The 14,871-nt window shown below is 42.5% G+C and overlaps 1 protein-coding gene and 1 long non-coding RNA gene across 2 annotated transcripts in view; one reads left to right on the top strand and one right to left on the bottom strand.

Annotated features, from left to right (window-relative positions):
• Positions 1-366: 366 nt before the first annotated feature.
• LOC137484135 (uncharacterized) lies at positions 367-4,428 on the bottom strand. Its single transcript, XR_011004756.1, has 2 exons — positions 3,673-4,428; positions 367-1,084 (listed from the first exon to the last, which is right to left on the bottom strand). It is a non-coding gene; the product is annotated as an uncharacterized lncRNA (long non-coding RNA).
• A 1,111-nt stretch (positions 4,429-5,539) lies between these two features.
• The window catches only part of PLCL2 (phospholipase C like 2), a 99,791-nt gene continuing 90,459 nt past the window's right edge, over positions 5,540-14,871 (top strand). The window contains exons 1-2 of the mRNA XM_068207519.1: positions 5,540-5,933; positions 6,623-7,169. Of these exons, the coding sequence (XP_068063620.1) occupies positions 6,852-7,169 (318 nt within the window). The 5' untranslated portion in view covers positions 5,540-5,933; positions 6,623-6,851. The remainder of the gene's footprint in view (positions 5,934-6,622; positions 7,170-14,871) is intronic.

Here is a 14,871-nt window from a genome sequence, read left to right as displayed (position 1 = left end):
CAGACCTTTTTAAACCTGCTTCAATTAATTTGTGTTGTGTGATTTTTCTCACAGGATGAAAAGAAGTGCATTTATGTCTTGGAGTATAACAAGTTTAATCAGCTCCTCCCTCCAGCCCTGTTGTAGGCATATACTAAGAATAAAATGTGATTTCTTTTAATTCGGAAAAGTTAGTAGGCTAAAGTAAATTATGTGGAATTTGACTGCCATTCAATAAAAGCACTTAATTCCTCTTCCGTATATATATATTCCTCTTTCTGTGGTATTGTGTTGCAAGATTTCTAACAAGACAAGCTGACGCCAGCAGACAGCTAATTGTTTATCAGCAAAAGTGTGTATGTGTTAACTCTCCCATTAAACCCTCAAAGGTGAAGACATAACACACTGAAACTCCTACTTAGCACATGCAGACCCAGTGTTTGCACTCATGGACATGATAAAATGAAGATAAATTATAGAAGGAGCTCAGGCTGTCAAAAAAATCCAACTGATATTATTTACCTACTCACCTATAATGGAAAAGATGCAGTTGTTCTCAAAGGAGTGAAAGTGTTTAATATTCTGCTATGATGAGAATTCACAAAGCATATAATGCTGAAATTACAAATTAATCGTTTTATGTCTTTTTCTTTGAGCAAATTTAATGAAAGCATTTGATCACTACTAACATTTTTGTTAGTTTAAGAAAGTCTGGGGTTGAAGCTCATTGTGGGCTATTTTATTGGCATGCTCCTGAAAAACAGTCAGATGCTTCAAATGACAAAAATAGATGACTTATGAAATGTCTTATGTTTCACAAGACAAATGCTTCTGTATATACCCAGTATTTACAAACAAATGTAAGGAGGGAAAAAATGAAATCCAATCCTTTGCAGATCCTGGCTCTCCTCTGTTTTTTGTAACTGTAACTTCTCCTTGGAGGGCAGAGTACAACACCAGGAGATGGGAAAGACTGTATGTTCTTTTTAATGATGCATCAGAAATACTTCAAGAACAGGTCTGTTGTCCTGGTCTCTCTGATAAAACACATGTGCCTCTGCTGAAATGGGCATGATGCAAGTATTTTCCAGGGTGCCTGCCTTTCCTAGTAGAAGAAAATGCAAATTTTGCTCCACTGAAACTTTATCCAAAAATACCTCAAACAGTATTGCTACAAAATAAGTTTTCCAAATGGTGATATTAAAGACAAACAAAGATTTGATTTTCAGCCTTTTCAAGAATGGCAAAATAACAACATGCTATTAGAAAAAAATAAGCTGTAATTTCCTGTTAAAATAACTCCAGGATTCCCAAAAGAGTTACTCAGATTTAGTGCCTAGGTCAAGACTTTTTAAAAAGACTTAATTTCTAGTTTGCAAACTGAGGCCTTAAGGGAGGCCTCTCTGATATCCTGCAAGTCCTTCCTGTCTGCTCTTTAACTTTCCCTTAAAGACTTCTCTTTTAATGGTCAGGAAGGGAATACTCTCTTTCAGTTTTTAAAAACCTTGACCTTTATAAAAACATATATACAAAGAGTCTCATTTTCATAGCAATGTGATTTAAAGCTATGTTGCAAACAACTAACCACCACAGTGTGATAGTCTTAAAAACAGACAGTTTAGAGAAGAACTGTTGAATTATCTTGATTTAGAAAAGCATTCCTTAAGGATTCAAGAGTCTGTAGAGGAAGAGTAGATTTACTGTTAAGCTCTTGTTAATTCTGAACCATTACATTGAGTAGGCTGGTAGCCAAACTAAAAGGCATTATAGGTAGGCTAGAGAGCAAACATTCCTTAAGCTGTATTTATTCGGCTAAAATGGTTGAGCTACTTGATTAAAAAAAATCCTCATACTTAGAGTTATAGAATCCTCAAACTTAGTTATAAAATCATAGCAAAATCCAACTCTCAGCTGACTCCTATAGTCACTGTTAGTATAATGAACTTTCCAAAATAGCAAAAAAAAAAAAATTCATGTACACAATGTTAATAAATGCTCTGCAGTAGACAAATCTGTCAATTTATGTTTTTCTACCTCTTTTTGCCACCTTTAGTGCACATTGTACCATCTGCACATTTTATGGGCATATAACACACCTGCACTTTACAGATGTTGTATACAATAATGCATTATTTATAGATAAACTTTGCTTTGGATTAATTATGAATCAGATTCTGACTGTAATGGGACTGCTTAAACATGTATACTTAATTATAAACAAGTATAACAAACAAGCATGTGCTAGACTGTGACCTGAACAATCAAGTCAAGCAATTTAAATTATCACTGGAACTATAGAGATACTTACAATAATGAAAAAACATATTTCAAGCAGAGGTGTCAAAAAAGCAACATTTAAACAAGATAATTGCTAATTAAAGTTTTTCATGTTTGGAATAAAAAGTATTTAGTGCATTAGCAATAATCTAGTATTTGGCTTCTTTAAACACTAGTCATTTAGTCACTGGTTAGGGGTTTTAACATATCCTGTTTCTTGGCATGTTTCTACTGCCACACTATTTGAGTTAGAAAAGTTCAATGGGTAATGTTAGCTTAGCTGTGGAACTCTGATATTTAATAGGATTTTATGAAAATAGCTAATATGTGCACATGGCAGCAAGTTCTCAGAGTTAAATATTGTCATAGAAGGGTCTTTTGATTCCATTATAATCCTTATTTCATTTAACAATTAAACAAATAGAGCCTGCTGAGGCTACTATTGAATAATGATAATGAAAAAGTTTCTTCATTCTTCACCCCTTGATCTTCAAAAAGTTCTGGCAATGAAAGTATGTAGTTCACATTAGTATCACATGAACTACTTTGGAAACCTGAGCTCACAGGGACAAACAAGGTCTCTGTGGAGTAGCTCAGTCTTGGCGACTATTTCTGGGATTTGTTTTATCAGAAATGCCTCCTTCTGTATATGGAAACATCTTCCAACTTTAAGCATTTAAAATGCATCTGAATAAACACTGTGCTAATTTAAAGAAGTCCTGTAAAACAGAATGGCTAAATAAGAAAAATCAGTGAATGGTCATCAGAAGAAATCTTAGATTTGGAGAATTTGCTACCTCATTTGCAGAATTCTCAGTGAATTCTCGGAGAATTCTCAGAGAATTCTCACTGAAAAATCAGTGAATGGTCATCAGAAGAAATCTTAGATTTGGAGAATTGCTACCTCATTTCTCATTTGGAGAATTTGCATCTCCATCTCCACAACCTTTCTAGTTTAGTGTTTGATAAATGTTTTTATCAGTAATTAAATTTCAATATTTAGAATAAGCATAATAACGATACTATTGTATTGATTTGTGCGCATGTATACTTAAGAATAGATTCAGAAGTCAGTTACTATTTCCTTTGTATTGAATCATCACCTTCACAGTCAAAAGTCTAGCAAAGTCTGCAGGTCTTGATATCATTCATTACAGAACTGCCAAGACTAAAGTTAATTTTTTTTTTCAGCATTGTTATCTTATTTCTATACAGGTTGGACAGATAAGCAGAGTTGAAAAGGGTTTTTTAAAATCCTTTTTTCTCTGAGACAGGACTGATCTAATTTTGCTAAAGGCCTTAAAACTAGTATTCTACTATATGCATCTTAAGCAGCAATTTGACAGAAAGCACACATCTTACTCACCAGTTTACTGGCAACGCTCTGTGACAAATGATTCTAATAATATTTCCTACCTGTTGCGTATAAATTTCATCCTTCAGAAGAAACAGTGATGCTCCTAATGACAAAGTGTCTCCTGTAGGGATGGCTTGTGACGTCCATATCTGTAGATACAATACTGGATAATATTTAATATTCAAGGCTGACTTTGCCTAAGTTAAATGGTGAGGCAAGATCTTCAGGCAAGAGATGTTCACATAAGGGCAAATGGTAAAATCACTGTATTACCAGCTAATGAAAACCACAAACTTTGGCTATTTCAGATCTTAAGTGTAATATTAATGTCCCTAGTGTTTACAGTCTAAATCCTGCAAATGTGCACGTTTTCATTTAACCTTAAGCTTTGTTAATAGTTTGATTAAATTGGAACCATATATGAGTCATGTAGCAGTGTCAGGTTATGAACTTCCTTGACCCACTAGAAATGATACTGAATAAGTAATATTCTCCAAAGAGCTTCATACTTTCCTCCAGTCTGCATCACATCTTATGGTTCCTTTTCTGCTGCAGTGACAAGCACCATTGTCCAGATTGCAGACAGAATATTGAAGAAAACACTCTCACCAGCACCAGTCTGTAAGTTGGTGGCTGTTTAATGACTGTGGGGACACAGATGTGAGTATCTTCATGAAGAGGAGATTGAAATGAGGGCTCTTGTGCTCCAAGTGATCTAAACAGTAAAAACAGACAGAAGACATCATCCCTGTGGCTCTGTGTTTTGGAGGAGTGAGCTGTCCCTTGGTGTTCTGAAGGAAAAAGGAGGTGCCTTCCTTTTGGAGACAGCTCAGGGCAGGTGGCCACAAAGGTACAGTGGCACTGCTCTGCAGTCCACGGTAAAGCCCTGGAGCTGGGACAGCACTGAAAATTTACCCTCCAATCCAGTGTTTTCACCACCAGTATGCTGAAGGGCGATATTTATGCTGCCTTATTCAAGCTATGTAGGATAGGTATCTGATCTCTGTGCCAGCAGTTCCAGGCACAGTCAGTCATCTCCTGAGGGCAACTGAGGGAACCTAAATTAAAAGTGTAGTGGTTTCATTCGACTATAATCTGAGTCAAGCTCCTGCATTAAGCACTTCAGCCAAATGCTGAAGGTCAGATGGTGTGGGCCATCTTAGGTGTCTCTTTGCTCAATGTGACTCTTTGCACTGTTATTTCTGCGATTTCCAATTTTGCTCATGTTCTCAATGTATTGTCTCCCCAACTGACTCAGTTTCTGAATTTCATGCAAAGGGCTAAGTGCCTCAACTATGGCATTTCATTTCCCTTTATTCAACTTAATCGTGAAATATCAAGCTCTTGCAACATGCAGCCGTGTTAAGAGGTAAAAATAAGTACGTGGCTTTCTGAATTACCGCTCTTCCACCAAGTCCCTCCAGTTTGTCTCATAGCAAACCTAAAGGAGTGTGCATAGGGTACGTGAGGGCACTCCGGCCGAGCATGCTGCGCTGTGGACACGCCTGAAGGTAACCATCAAGTTGCAGTTTCCGTTAAGCTTTTAATATTCCAGCACTCCATCACATTCGTTCCTTTAATAATTAACGGCTCTATTCGGACTGATTGGGCTCTTATTGGGCTGTCAGCGCCCGGTAGGGCGCGGGAACAGCCGGTCCACTGCCGCCCCCCGCCCTTCCTGCCCACCCGAGCGGCCGCAGCCCCCGGGTGGGCAGGGCGGGTGAGGGGCCGGGGCCCCGACGGGAGGGGCGGGAGGAGCCGGAGGAGCCGCCGTCCGGGGCGGAGGGGAGCGGAGGATGCAGCCGGGCGCGGGGGGCCGGGGAGCGGGCTCTTTTGTGTCGGCCCGGAGCGGGAGCGTGCGGAGGAATCCTCCGGTGAGCGCGGGGCGCGGAAAGGGGCGGGCGCGGGTCCTGCCCTCGGGCGGAGCGCCCCCGAGCTGCCGGAGGGGGGTGCTGGCGGCGGGGCCGCCAATCCGCGCGGGGCCGGCCCTGTGACTGGCGGCGGCGGGAGGGGGGCGAGCCCGGATCGCTCGCTCAGCCTTCCCCGGAGAGTTTCCTCGCGGGGGCGGCCGGGGCTGCCTCTCCCCTCGGCGCTGCCGGCGTTTCCCCCACTCGGGACTGCTGCCGAGCATTGGGCCAGGGAAGGCGGCGGCGGCGGCAGCAGCAGCAGCAGCAGCGGAGAGCGAGGGAAGCAGCCACATGAATCAGTTTCTCTCTGTATCCGGCTCCGGGCAGAGGCGGCGACCATAGCGAGGAGGAGGGGAGAAGGGGGAAAGCGGCTCCTGCAGCAGCGGCAGCCGGGGGCTCCGCTCGCCGCCGAGGTGGGTAGCGGGGCCACAGCGCACGGGCGAGGGGCGGCTGCGGGCGAGGCTGCCGCGGGGGCCGGGGGTGCCGCTGCCCGGCCGAGCTATCTGGGCTCTAGAGCGGCTGGATGTCGGCAGGCAGCGGGAAGGGAGAAAAGTTGCCGAGGGCGCACGGCGGCCGCCCCGCGGGGCGGCGACGGCGACCCAGCTCGTGTTCCGGCGCTTCTCGCCGCCGCTCGTGGCCGGAGAGGGGCTGCGGCGGATCGTCCCCGCCGTGCATGGGACGGGCTTTCCCCCGGGCCGGCGCCGGAGGCTTTGGGGCGTGTTGTTCTGCAAGTTCTCTTTTCGCTCCCGCTTCGTTGCTTCAGCGATTGTGGGTGTCGCTGTGTCAGGGTGAGAAAATACCGCCATCAACGCCTCTCGTTTTTCCCGGCTGAGCAGCCCCAAAAGCGCAGTTCCTTCGGTCCCCTCCAGCCTCCGCCGCCCCGTGGCGGCCAGGGCGGCCCGGTCCCTGTCCCAGCGGCGGGGCTGCGCTCTGCCCGCTCCGTGCCCCCGGCGGGTCGCGCCTGTGCGGGCGGGGACCTCGGGCAGCCCCTCTCCTCCCACGCGTGTCCGTGTGTGCGCGTAGGGCAGCCTGCCGCGATGCGACGCTCCCCCGCCTCGTGTGAGGACCGGTTGTCACGTTTCGTCTCCTTTTCCCTCCCCAGGTGCTGCGGGACTGCTGCTCGCCGAGCCGCCTCCGACACGTTTCGTCCGTCCTCCCTCCCCTCTCGGAGCTACGCGGCCTCGGCTGCCAAATGCACGGGGGAGAGAGACTTAGGCTCAAAATCCTCCGATCGTAAATAGAGAGAAAGCGGAAGGAGAGCCACCGCCGAGCGGCCGCGGGAGGAGGGGAGGGGGGCAGCGGTGGTGCTTCTGCCGTAGCCAGGGAGGCTGATGGCGGAGTTTGGCGGCGGTGGCGGCACCGGCGGCGGCGGTGGGGGGCTGCCCTCCTCCCCGGGGCCGGTCCAAGGCAAGGTGGCGTTCAAGGCAGGAGATGGGGAAGGAGGAGGAGGAGGCGGCGGCGGGAGATCCCGCTTTGACAGCGCGGGCAGCCGGGTCTCCAACGGGGACTGTGCCCAGCCGGGAGCCGGTGAGGAGCCGGGATCAGCTCCTCCTGCAAGCCCGGAGAGCAGCAGCAAAGAAAGAGGATTTTCCACCAGTCAACAACGAGAAGGCAAAGCCGGCATCCCCCGGAGGAGCAGCATAATTAAGGTAAGAGCTCTTGCTCCTCTCCATCGGGGTCTTTTTCTCTGTGACAGAGGCAGGGAGATACGGGCAATACACTGGGTTCACAGAGCCTTGGCTCTAGATGAAAGGACAAGCAGCTTTTTTCTTTCTCTTTTTTTCCTCCCCCCTGTGGCCAGGGGACTTGATTTTTCCTTTGTCAGAAGTGGACAACAGTGAGAGGATGTCTTTGTATACATCCACGCCTGGGGGTAGTAGGGCGTCATGATTTGAGGTTTATTAAAGTAGAAGGCTCTAACTCCTGTTAGGGAAGGTGAGAGGAACTAGCTGGCTTGTGACAAGACAACATGGGCACCAGCCTGGCAGAGAAAGACATGAATTGCACAGTATGCTTGTTATTTGGGATGCACCTGTGCAGAGCAATTTAGTGGCTCCATTGGCTTGTGTGTGTGACAGGCACACAGCAGGTGATGAGAGATTCAGGATCTCATTGGGCTGGGGGTGGGAGAAGGTTTAATAGGGGACATTCTTCTTGTTAAAAATGACAGCTCGTTTAGCAGTAGGCTGAGTTGTATTTCACCTATAGAAACATCTTTATACGTAGCTGCATATTCTGAACGCTTATGTTTCAGCTTGAAAAGTAGGGGGAGTATCAGTGGTAGAATGTAGCTTGGGCAAAAAGGAATGGGATTTTTTTAAAAAAATACAGTTATTTCTACAAATATGCTCATTTTGGTTTCTTAAATCCACAATTCCTGAGATATATGTTGGGTTAGCTTTCCCAACTCCAATGAAAATGTTGAGAGAACATAGAGAAATTGCTCCAATGGTATAACAGCTGTGAAATGAGGCACAACTTCAAGTACTTAGGATCTGAGTTTAATCAAGATCAGCTAGATCTAAATTAAGCTAGATGTGTTGTCTTCTTAGATATTTATATGCTTCCAAAATCAGCTATGGTAGGCTGACCTTGGCTGGATTCCAGATACCCACCAAAGCCACTCTATCACTCCCCTCCTCAACTGGACAGGGAAGAGGAGATAGAATGAAAGGCTGAAAGGCTCATGGGTTGAGATAAGGATAGGGAGAGATCTCTCAGAGATTATTGTCAAGGACAAAATGTGACAGTAATTTGTTAATTACAGTTAATTTGGGGAAATTAATTTATTACTAATCAAATCAACATAGGATAATAAATAAAACCAAATCTTAAAAGCACCTTCCCTCCATTCTGCCCCTCTGCTCTGATGCAGGGGGATGTGGAAAAGGGGTTGTGGTCAGTTCATCACATACTTCTGCTGTTCCTTCCTCCTCAGAGGAGGACTCCTCACGTTTTTACCCTACTCCAGCATTGGGTCTCCTCCCATGGGAGGGACAATGAACTTCTATAGCCTGTCTTACATGGTGTAGTTCTTCATGAATTGCTCCAGTGTGGCTCCCACATGGGGTCACAAATCCTTCCAGGAGCCCTCTCCAGTGTGGGTTTCCCACAGTGTTGCAGCCCTCTTCAGGCATCCACCTCCTCTGCTGTGGAGTTCTCCATGGGCTGCTAGGGGACACAGCCTGTCTCACCATGGTCTTCTCTGAGGGCTGCAGGGACATCTCAGCTCCAGCACCTGGAGCACCTCCTCCCACCCTTCACTGATCTTGGTGTCTGAAATGTTGTTTCACTTGTGTACTGTCCCCCCCCTTCTCTGTCTGCAATTGCTTCTGATCAGTTTTTTTTTCCCCTACCCTGTTAAGTCTGTTATCCCAGGGGCACTGTCACAGTCACTGTGGGGCCGGCTTGGCCATCTGGGACCTGGTTGGCATTGGTTATGTCGGTCATAGGTGAAGCTACTTGCAGCTTCTCACAAGAAGCCACCCTTGTAGCCCCCACTGCTGCCAAAATCTTGTCATGCAAAACCAGGAGACATTCCACCCCTTATCACCACATCCATCATACAATCTTCACAAATTTCAGTCACATCAACAAAAAAGAATTCCCCATGCCAAAATCAAAAACAATGCCATCACAACATCAAACAAAACACACACAAGTCACCACAATTAGAACATAAATTTCACACAATCAGTCTGTGTTGTACCCATTATCTCTGTTGTTCTGTTGCTTGGATGATAGAAGACTAGTAGTATATTGAATGTTGTGTTACTGTCTCCTGGGCCTTGCTGTAAAAACCAAGGGGAGAGCAAGGGCAGTGAGCAGTGGAACACATTTGACAGGCTGTACCCACCCTTCCTGTTTGAGCAGTGATGCTGGGCGTGTGTGTGTGTGCTAAAGAAATCATAACAATGGACAGGGGGCAGCTGTGCTTGGTATTGGAATAGCTTCATATTTGCTGGATTTGCCAGTGATATTTTTTTTCAGGTCTGATACTTCTTAAAAATTTCTTGATTCTTCTGTTGTAGCCCAAGAAAGACAGTAGTGTTGTTTGCAGTGTGTACCATGCTGTTCCACTACTTTGTAGTGTATGATTTAATTATGCTGCAACCTTCTGCCTCTCTGGGGACCAAGCAAGGTCACAGTACCTAGGGATTTGTGATATATTAAGATCAAGAAGCATGAGATAAGGAAATAGGTTTTGAATTACATTTCATGGATGCCAAGGCAAGGTTCTTAGTTTCTGCAGCAATGATAGCACTTTGGAATACAAAATTATTCAACTTTCTGCTATTATTGCTGCTGAATACCATTTTGCAGATGTGAACAGCGATCTGTGCAGCAGCCAAGAGCTGATTACTAAAACTTTCTGTTATTATTTGAATAATTATCTCGAGTGGAAAAAAGTGACAACATTGCATTTAAAGTTATGTGGTCCATATTTATTTTAGATATGACTGTTTTAATACTTCTGGGAAAAATCACTTGTCTATATACATTCTGAATATAATTCTGCCTTCTTAGTTCAGCAGTTCAGGTGGTTTGAATCCAGGTGCGTTGGTGCCTGGTTTTCACTATGAAGCCTTTTGGAACATCTGGCATGGGTAGTAAACCTGAAGATGTTTCTTTCCTGCTCCTGCAGAGCAGAAGTCTGTAAAGAGTGGAGAAAGTAAGATGTAATATGCTTTTGGAAAGTGTTCCTGGAGTCATAATAGCTTATAACTGCTCTTAAAGAAGATACAAAGTAACCTTAAGGAGCAGGTCTATTCCATGCAGATGTAGATTTCATATGATCATGCAAAACATGACTTTGTATTTGATCTGTAAAATGCACCTTTATGGAATATCTGATACTTAAATGTTGTGTCTGCCAATTACTGTGTAGATGCTTCGGTCACAAATGGAAAATTGGCATTTGAATAATAGTTCTAGTTCAGACTAAATTCTTTAGAACCACATGTTTGTGCATGAAAATCAGGAGCACAGATCCATGTTTTATTTTGGTTTCAGTCTGTGCTTCCATTGGCTGTCTATTTTCATAACTCTGAGAAGAGCAGTTGCTGCCTTTTTCCCTTTCCTTTCTTACTTGCAGTCTCTGTTCCCTTTTTCCAGTAGCTCCATATTTTTTCTGTCTTATTTACTTTGTGCACCTGCTAATTTTGACGTTTTCTTTCTCGTTTGGTATAAGATGATGTACTCTTCGAGGCTGAGATGTCACCTAGGATGATGACAGGTGGTACAGCTGCTATTACTGGAAAAAGTAACAGTCTTCATACATAGTAGTTTACTTGGCATTTCATTCTCATGTATCAGCTGTGTTTAGGCTGAAAGGATTAAAGATTGTACTCTTCATTTGCAGCAATTTTTATGGAATCACCTGTTGTATTGATTGCCTTTGTTGGACCAAATTTGAGGGCCAGGGACTACATATGTGTGTTTATAGAGACTTTCGCTTTCTATTTCTTATTCTCTGTATTTATGAGATTCTGATTTTTCAAGAGGCAATAGTGATGATACAGTGTGCACTCATGGGATTAAGGCTCTTGGATGCCCGACTTGTGAACTAATTTATATACCACTTGTTTGTATATAGTGGGTTTTGGGGTGACTGTTTTGTTTTTCCATAATATTTTCCTTGGTGCAGCTAGCTGTGATTTCCTATTATGTAATTTCCTACAACATTTCCTATAATATTCTGTGAAATTAATTTACATCTTGCAGTTCAAAGTGGGTTTAAGCATCCTGTGAACTTTTCTTAGCTGCTCTGACAGTTGGCAGTGAGCTTGCTTTATTTTTGTGTGAGGTTCCTCCACGCCTTTCTTAAAGAGACTTTGAGGTGGTAGGCGTTTGAGAATCTTTAAGGCAGCAAGTGACTTGTGGTGTATGGGTATGTTTCCTCAGAGCTGCCTGCTTCCAGGGGTGTCCAATAAATGCTTACAGAACCTCATGGTTTCCCAAAGCTATAGACCTAGACAGAAAGAGATCCATGGGGATAAATATGTCTTTATTAGGAGACAGGTTGCAGTAATAAAATGAGAAGAGATACACTTAGGAGAGACTGCAGTTGTTTAGGAAGGCAGCAGTGAGAAACACGTGGAGGAAGGTGGCTTTAGCATTCTGTGAGCAGTGTTTTTATCAACATGTCTGTGGAAGCAAAGTCCAGGGTGGTTTTTTTGCATATACCAATACTGATCTCAGTGTCAATAAATTTATTATGTGATAACTTATACAAATTTGCATATTTCTTCTTTTTTTACGTGTCTAAACTCAAGCTTTCATTCTGTAAATTCATGTACTTGCTGAGCATTGTAAACTCCTAACTTTCAAAGCCTGTATGAAAAGAGGAACCAGATTTAGCAGGTAGATACTGTAGGGTATAATTTTCAGCAGAGCTTTGCTTTGAAATGAAACATATCCGTGTATTTCTGTGACAGGGGATTTAGACAGCATGTACATCAAGATCTTCTTTCTTGTTAGAATGGCAGTAGATGTTGCTAATTTGTTCAGTCTTCTGTGATCTCTAGTTCATACTGTAAACCCATTTGTATCAGGTGTAAAAAATATGGAAAATGTTGGAAAGTGTTTTCTACAACTATGATTGTTTCAAAGGCTTTAATATAAACCCTTCTGCATTCATGGTAAACTCCAATGTAGCATTTTCAGTTGCCTTAGGTTTTCTGCAGTCCTAAATTATCTTAGCCACAATGTTTGCAAATCTTCATGGAAGCCCAGGAATGGGTCATACATATTTGACTTCCATCTGAAAGAATATCAAGGAATTAGGTTGCTGGACTCATTTAAAGTATATGAAATTCCTTGATTTTCAGTTATTTTTCATATTGCAAAGAAACTTGTGTAATGATGCAAGTAAACTTGAATGAGCAGTCTTTGGCCCAGAGATGCTAAGGTTCCTTAAGTTCAAAGAAAACAGCCATGAAGAGGAAAGAAGGAAAAAACATATTTGGTTTACTCATGCCCTTTCCATTGGAAACAAAATGCGACACTATCAGCGGAATTTCTTCTGGTTACAGAAGATTTTTTGGAAGAAGGATGTGGATGTCCCAGCAGTAAAAGATATTTTGCCTAGAGCACATGTGCTAATTGACACCAAAAATGACAGCACAAAAAAGGCATTTATTTAGGAAAGAAGGCTGTGATAGTTGAGCTCCCCCTACATCTTACCCTGGACAGCCATTCAACTACACAGCCAAAGTGTAGGTTTTTCTGAGAGGCAGTTTCTGGATTTGTTTTTGTTTCTTTTCTTAGTCTTTTTGTTTCAATGCAGATCTGTCTTATCTTTCTGGTTTGTCAGTATGAGAGACCTGAATAGCTACTTGCAGCTCCATGAGTCGTGGAGCTGTCTTTTAGAGGATGCTGTCTCTGTGATTTGTTGGACTCTCAGGTAGATTATAGAAGGTTACCAGCACCTATCCATATTTGTATTCCTTCTCCATCCTCTACTACTGATTGTGTACTGGCTTCCTATTTTTTTAAAAATAGAATATTTTAAAAAGAGTATTTAACACCATAAAGAGTTATCCTGTGTGATATAAAACCTGCAACCTTAAGTGTTTACATAGAGTATCATATATATACATTAGACCTATGTATCGGGCAGTTTCCTACTTGTTAACTGTGACACTGTATGCCACAGCCACTGAGTGGGTATATTGTGCAATCTATTTTTTTTTTTTTGCATGAGTAGTTTCTGTAGACCACAGTAATCAAAATTTTATTTGCAGATATGCAACACAAAAAAAAGTTTGTAGAAATGTATACGTGAGGATACTGCCTTTATGTGATTTAGTTAGCTTATGTACTGTACCCCACAAAAAGAAGTACTTTTTCCAAAAGCTGACTTGGAGCGGGAGCTTAATTGGGATGAATTTAGCTTCTCTGACTTCTCTTCTGGAAGAGCTTGTCTGTCTATTTCTCTTGACTGAGTAAAGAGCTTGGCTAGTGTGAATAATAGCAATTCCTTCACCCCCTCTGCCCACAAAACCTTAGACTATCCACAAAACATGTTCAGTCTATTCAGTGGTGAAAAATTAATTAATGGAATTAAAAATCATTATGAATACCTGATGAGATTTTTACTTATGCCTATTATCAGGCTTGATCAGTGACACTACTAGTTTAGCCTATTTTTAAACTAGGAATTAGAGCAGTAGTGTCCTGCCCATGGCTCACAAATAATGCACTGTGCTCCCATGATTTGATTGCATTCATGGAAGATTAAAATAATTTAAACAAAGACTGACAGGACAAGTTAATAGTGTAGTTTCCCAGCCTTTGCTGGTCCATGGGTGATACTACCATCAATCCTTGTATTACTTGCACTGACTCTATTAGGAAAAACCCTTATGTAAAATTCACCAATTGTCAATCTCTAAGGGCCAAATTAATTTGAAACACATATTAGTACATGGATTCAAAATTATTTATCTTTTCACACAAATGTGGGATTGTGTTCAAAATTTATAAGTGTAAATATAAACAGACTAGCAGGTCGATTTTGGGGATGGGAAAGGTATATAATAATTTATGTGTAATATACACGGAGAAGAAGAAATGATAAAATTGTGATAAAAATCAGCAATGTGTATGTATTGAAGGAGGTTTAAAAATAGGGCTGGAAGAGACCTCAAGAGGTCAGTGTACTCTGCTCCACTGCTCTGCTACAGGATCAACTGTTAATAAATTTCAGTATGATGCTTTTGTCTTTTAATCACCTTTTCATTATGATCCATCTATGCCGGCTGCTGCCTGATTGTTCCTCTTTGTAATGGGCAAAAGCAATCATCTGCAAAAAGCTTGTACTTGTCCTACTAACTGCATTCTAATTATTTCAGATTATACCTTCAATTTGCCAGGTTCTTTCTGGTTTTAACTTACCTTCTAACATGCATGCAGCTCTTCCACCTTCAGGTAGACATCCTGTTTTAACTATGCTCTCATTTTATCATACATGGTATGTGATATTTTTTGCTTGTTTTTGTTTTTTGTTTTGTAGTTGTTGTTAAGTGATTGTACATTTTGGTACAAGATCAAATTATATATTCCATGGTTAAAATAAAAACTTGTTATATGTATTCTTTGCCACCTTTGAGTAGAGCAAGACGATGTTGCAGAATCTAGTTCAAAAATACAATTTATGAGAAAATATTGTTCATTCTAAATATATTAAAATAATCGTTGGTAAGTACAAATTGATATTATTAGTAGTAGTAGTACTGGATTGCAGCACTGGCACAAAAAGGGCCCTTTGGAAAGGCTGGTTTATTTGTCTTTAAGGAGAGTAAGTAGCAAGTGGCCTCTTTCCGTGTTGTGCAGCTGTGTTTATGAAGA

Source organism: Anomalospiza imberbis, chromosome 1 (genome assembly GCF_031753505.1).
Source record: "Anomalospiza imberbis isolate Cuckoo-Finch-1a 21T00152 chromosome 1, ASM3175350v1, whole genome shotgun sequence".
NCBI lineage: Eukaryota > Metazoa > Chordata > Aves > Passeriformes > Viduidae > Anomalospiza > Anomalospiza imberbis.
The sequence above is the reverse complement of the archived record's forward strand: the minus strand, read 5'-3'. Positions and strand labels throughout refer to the sequence as shown.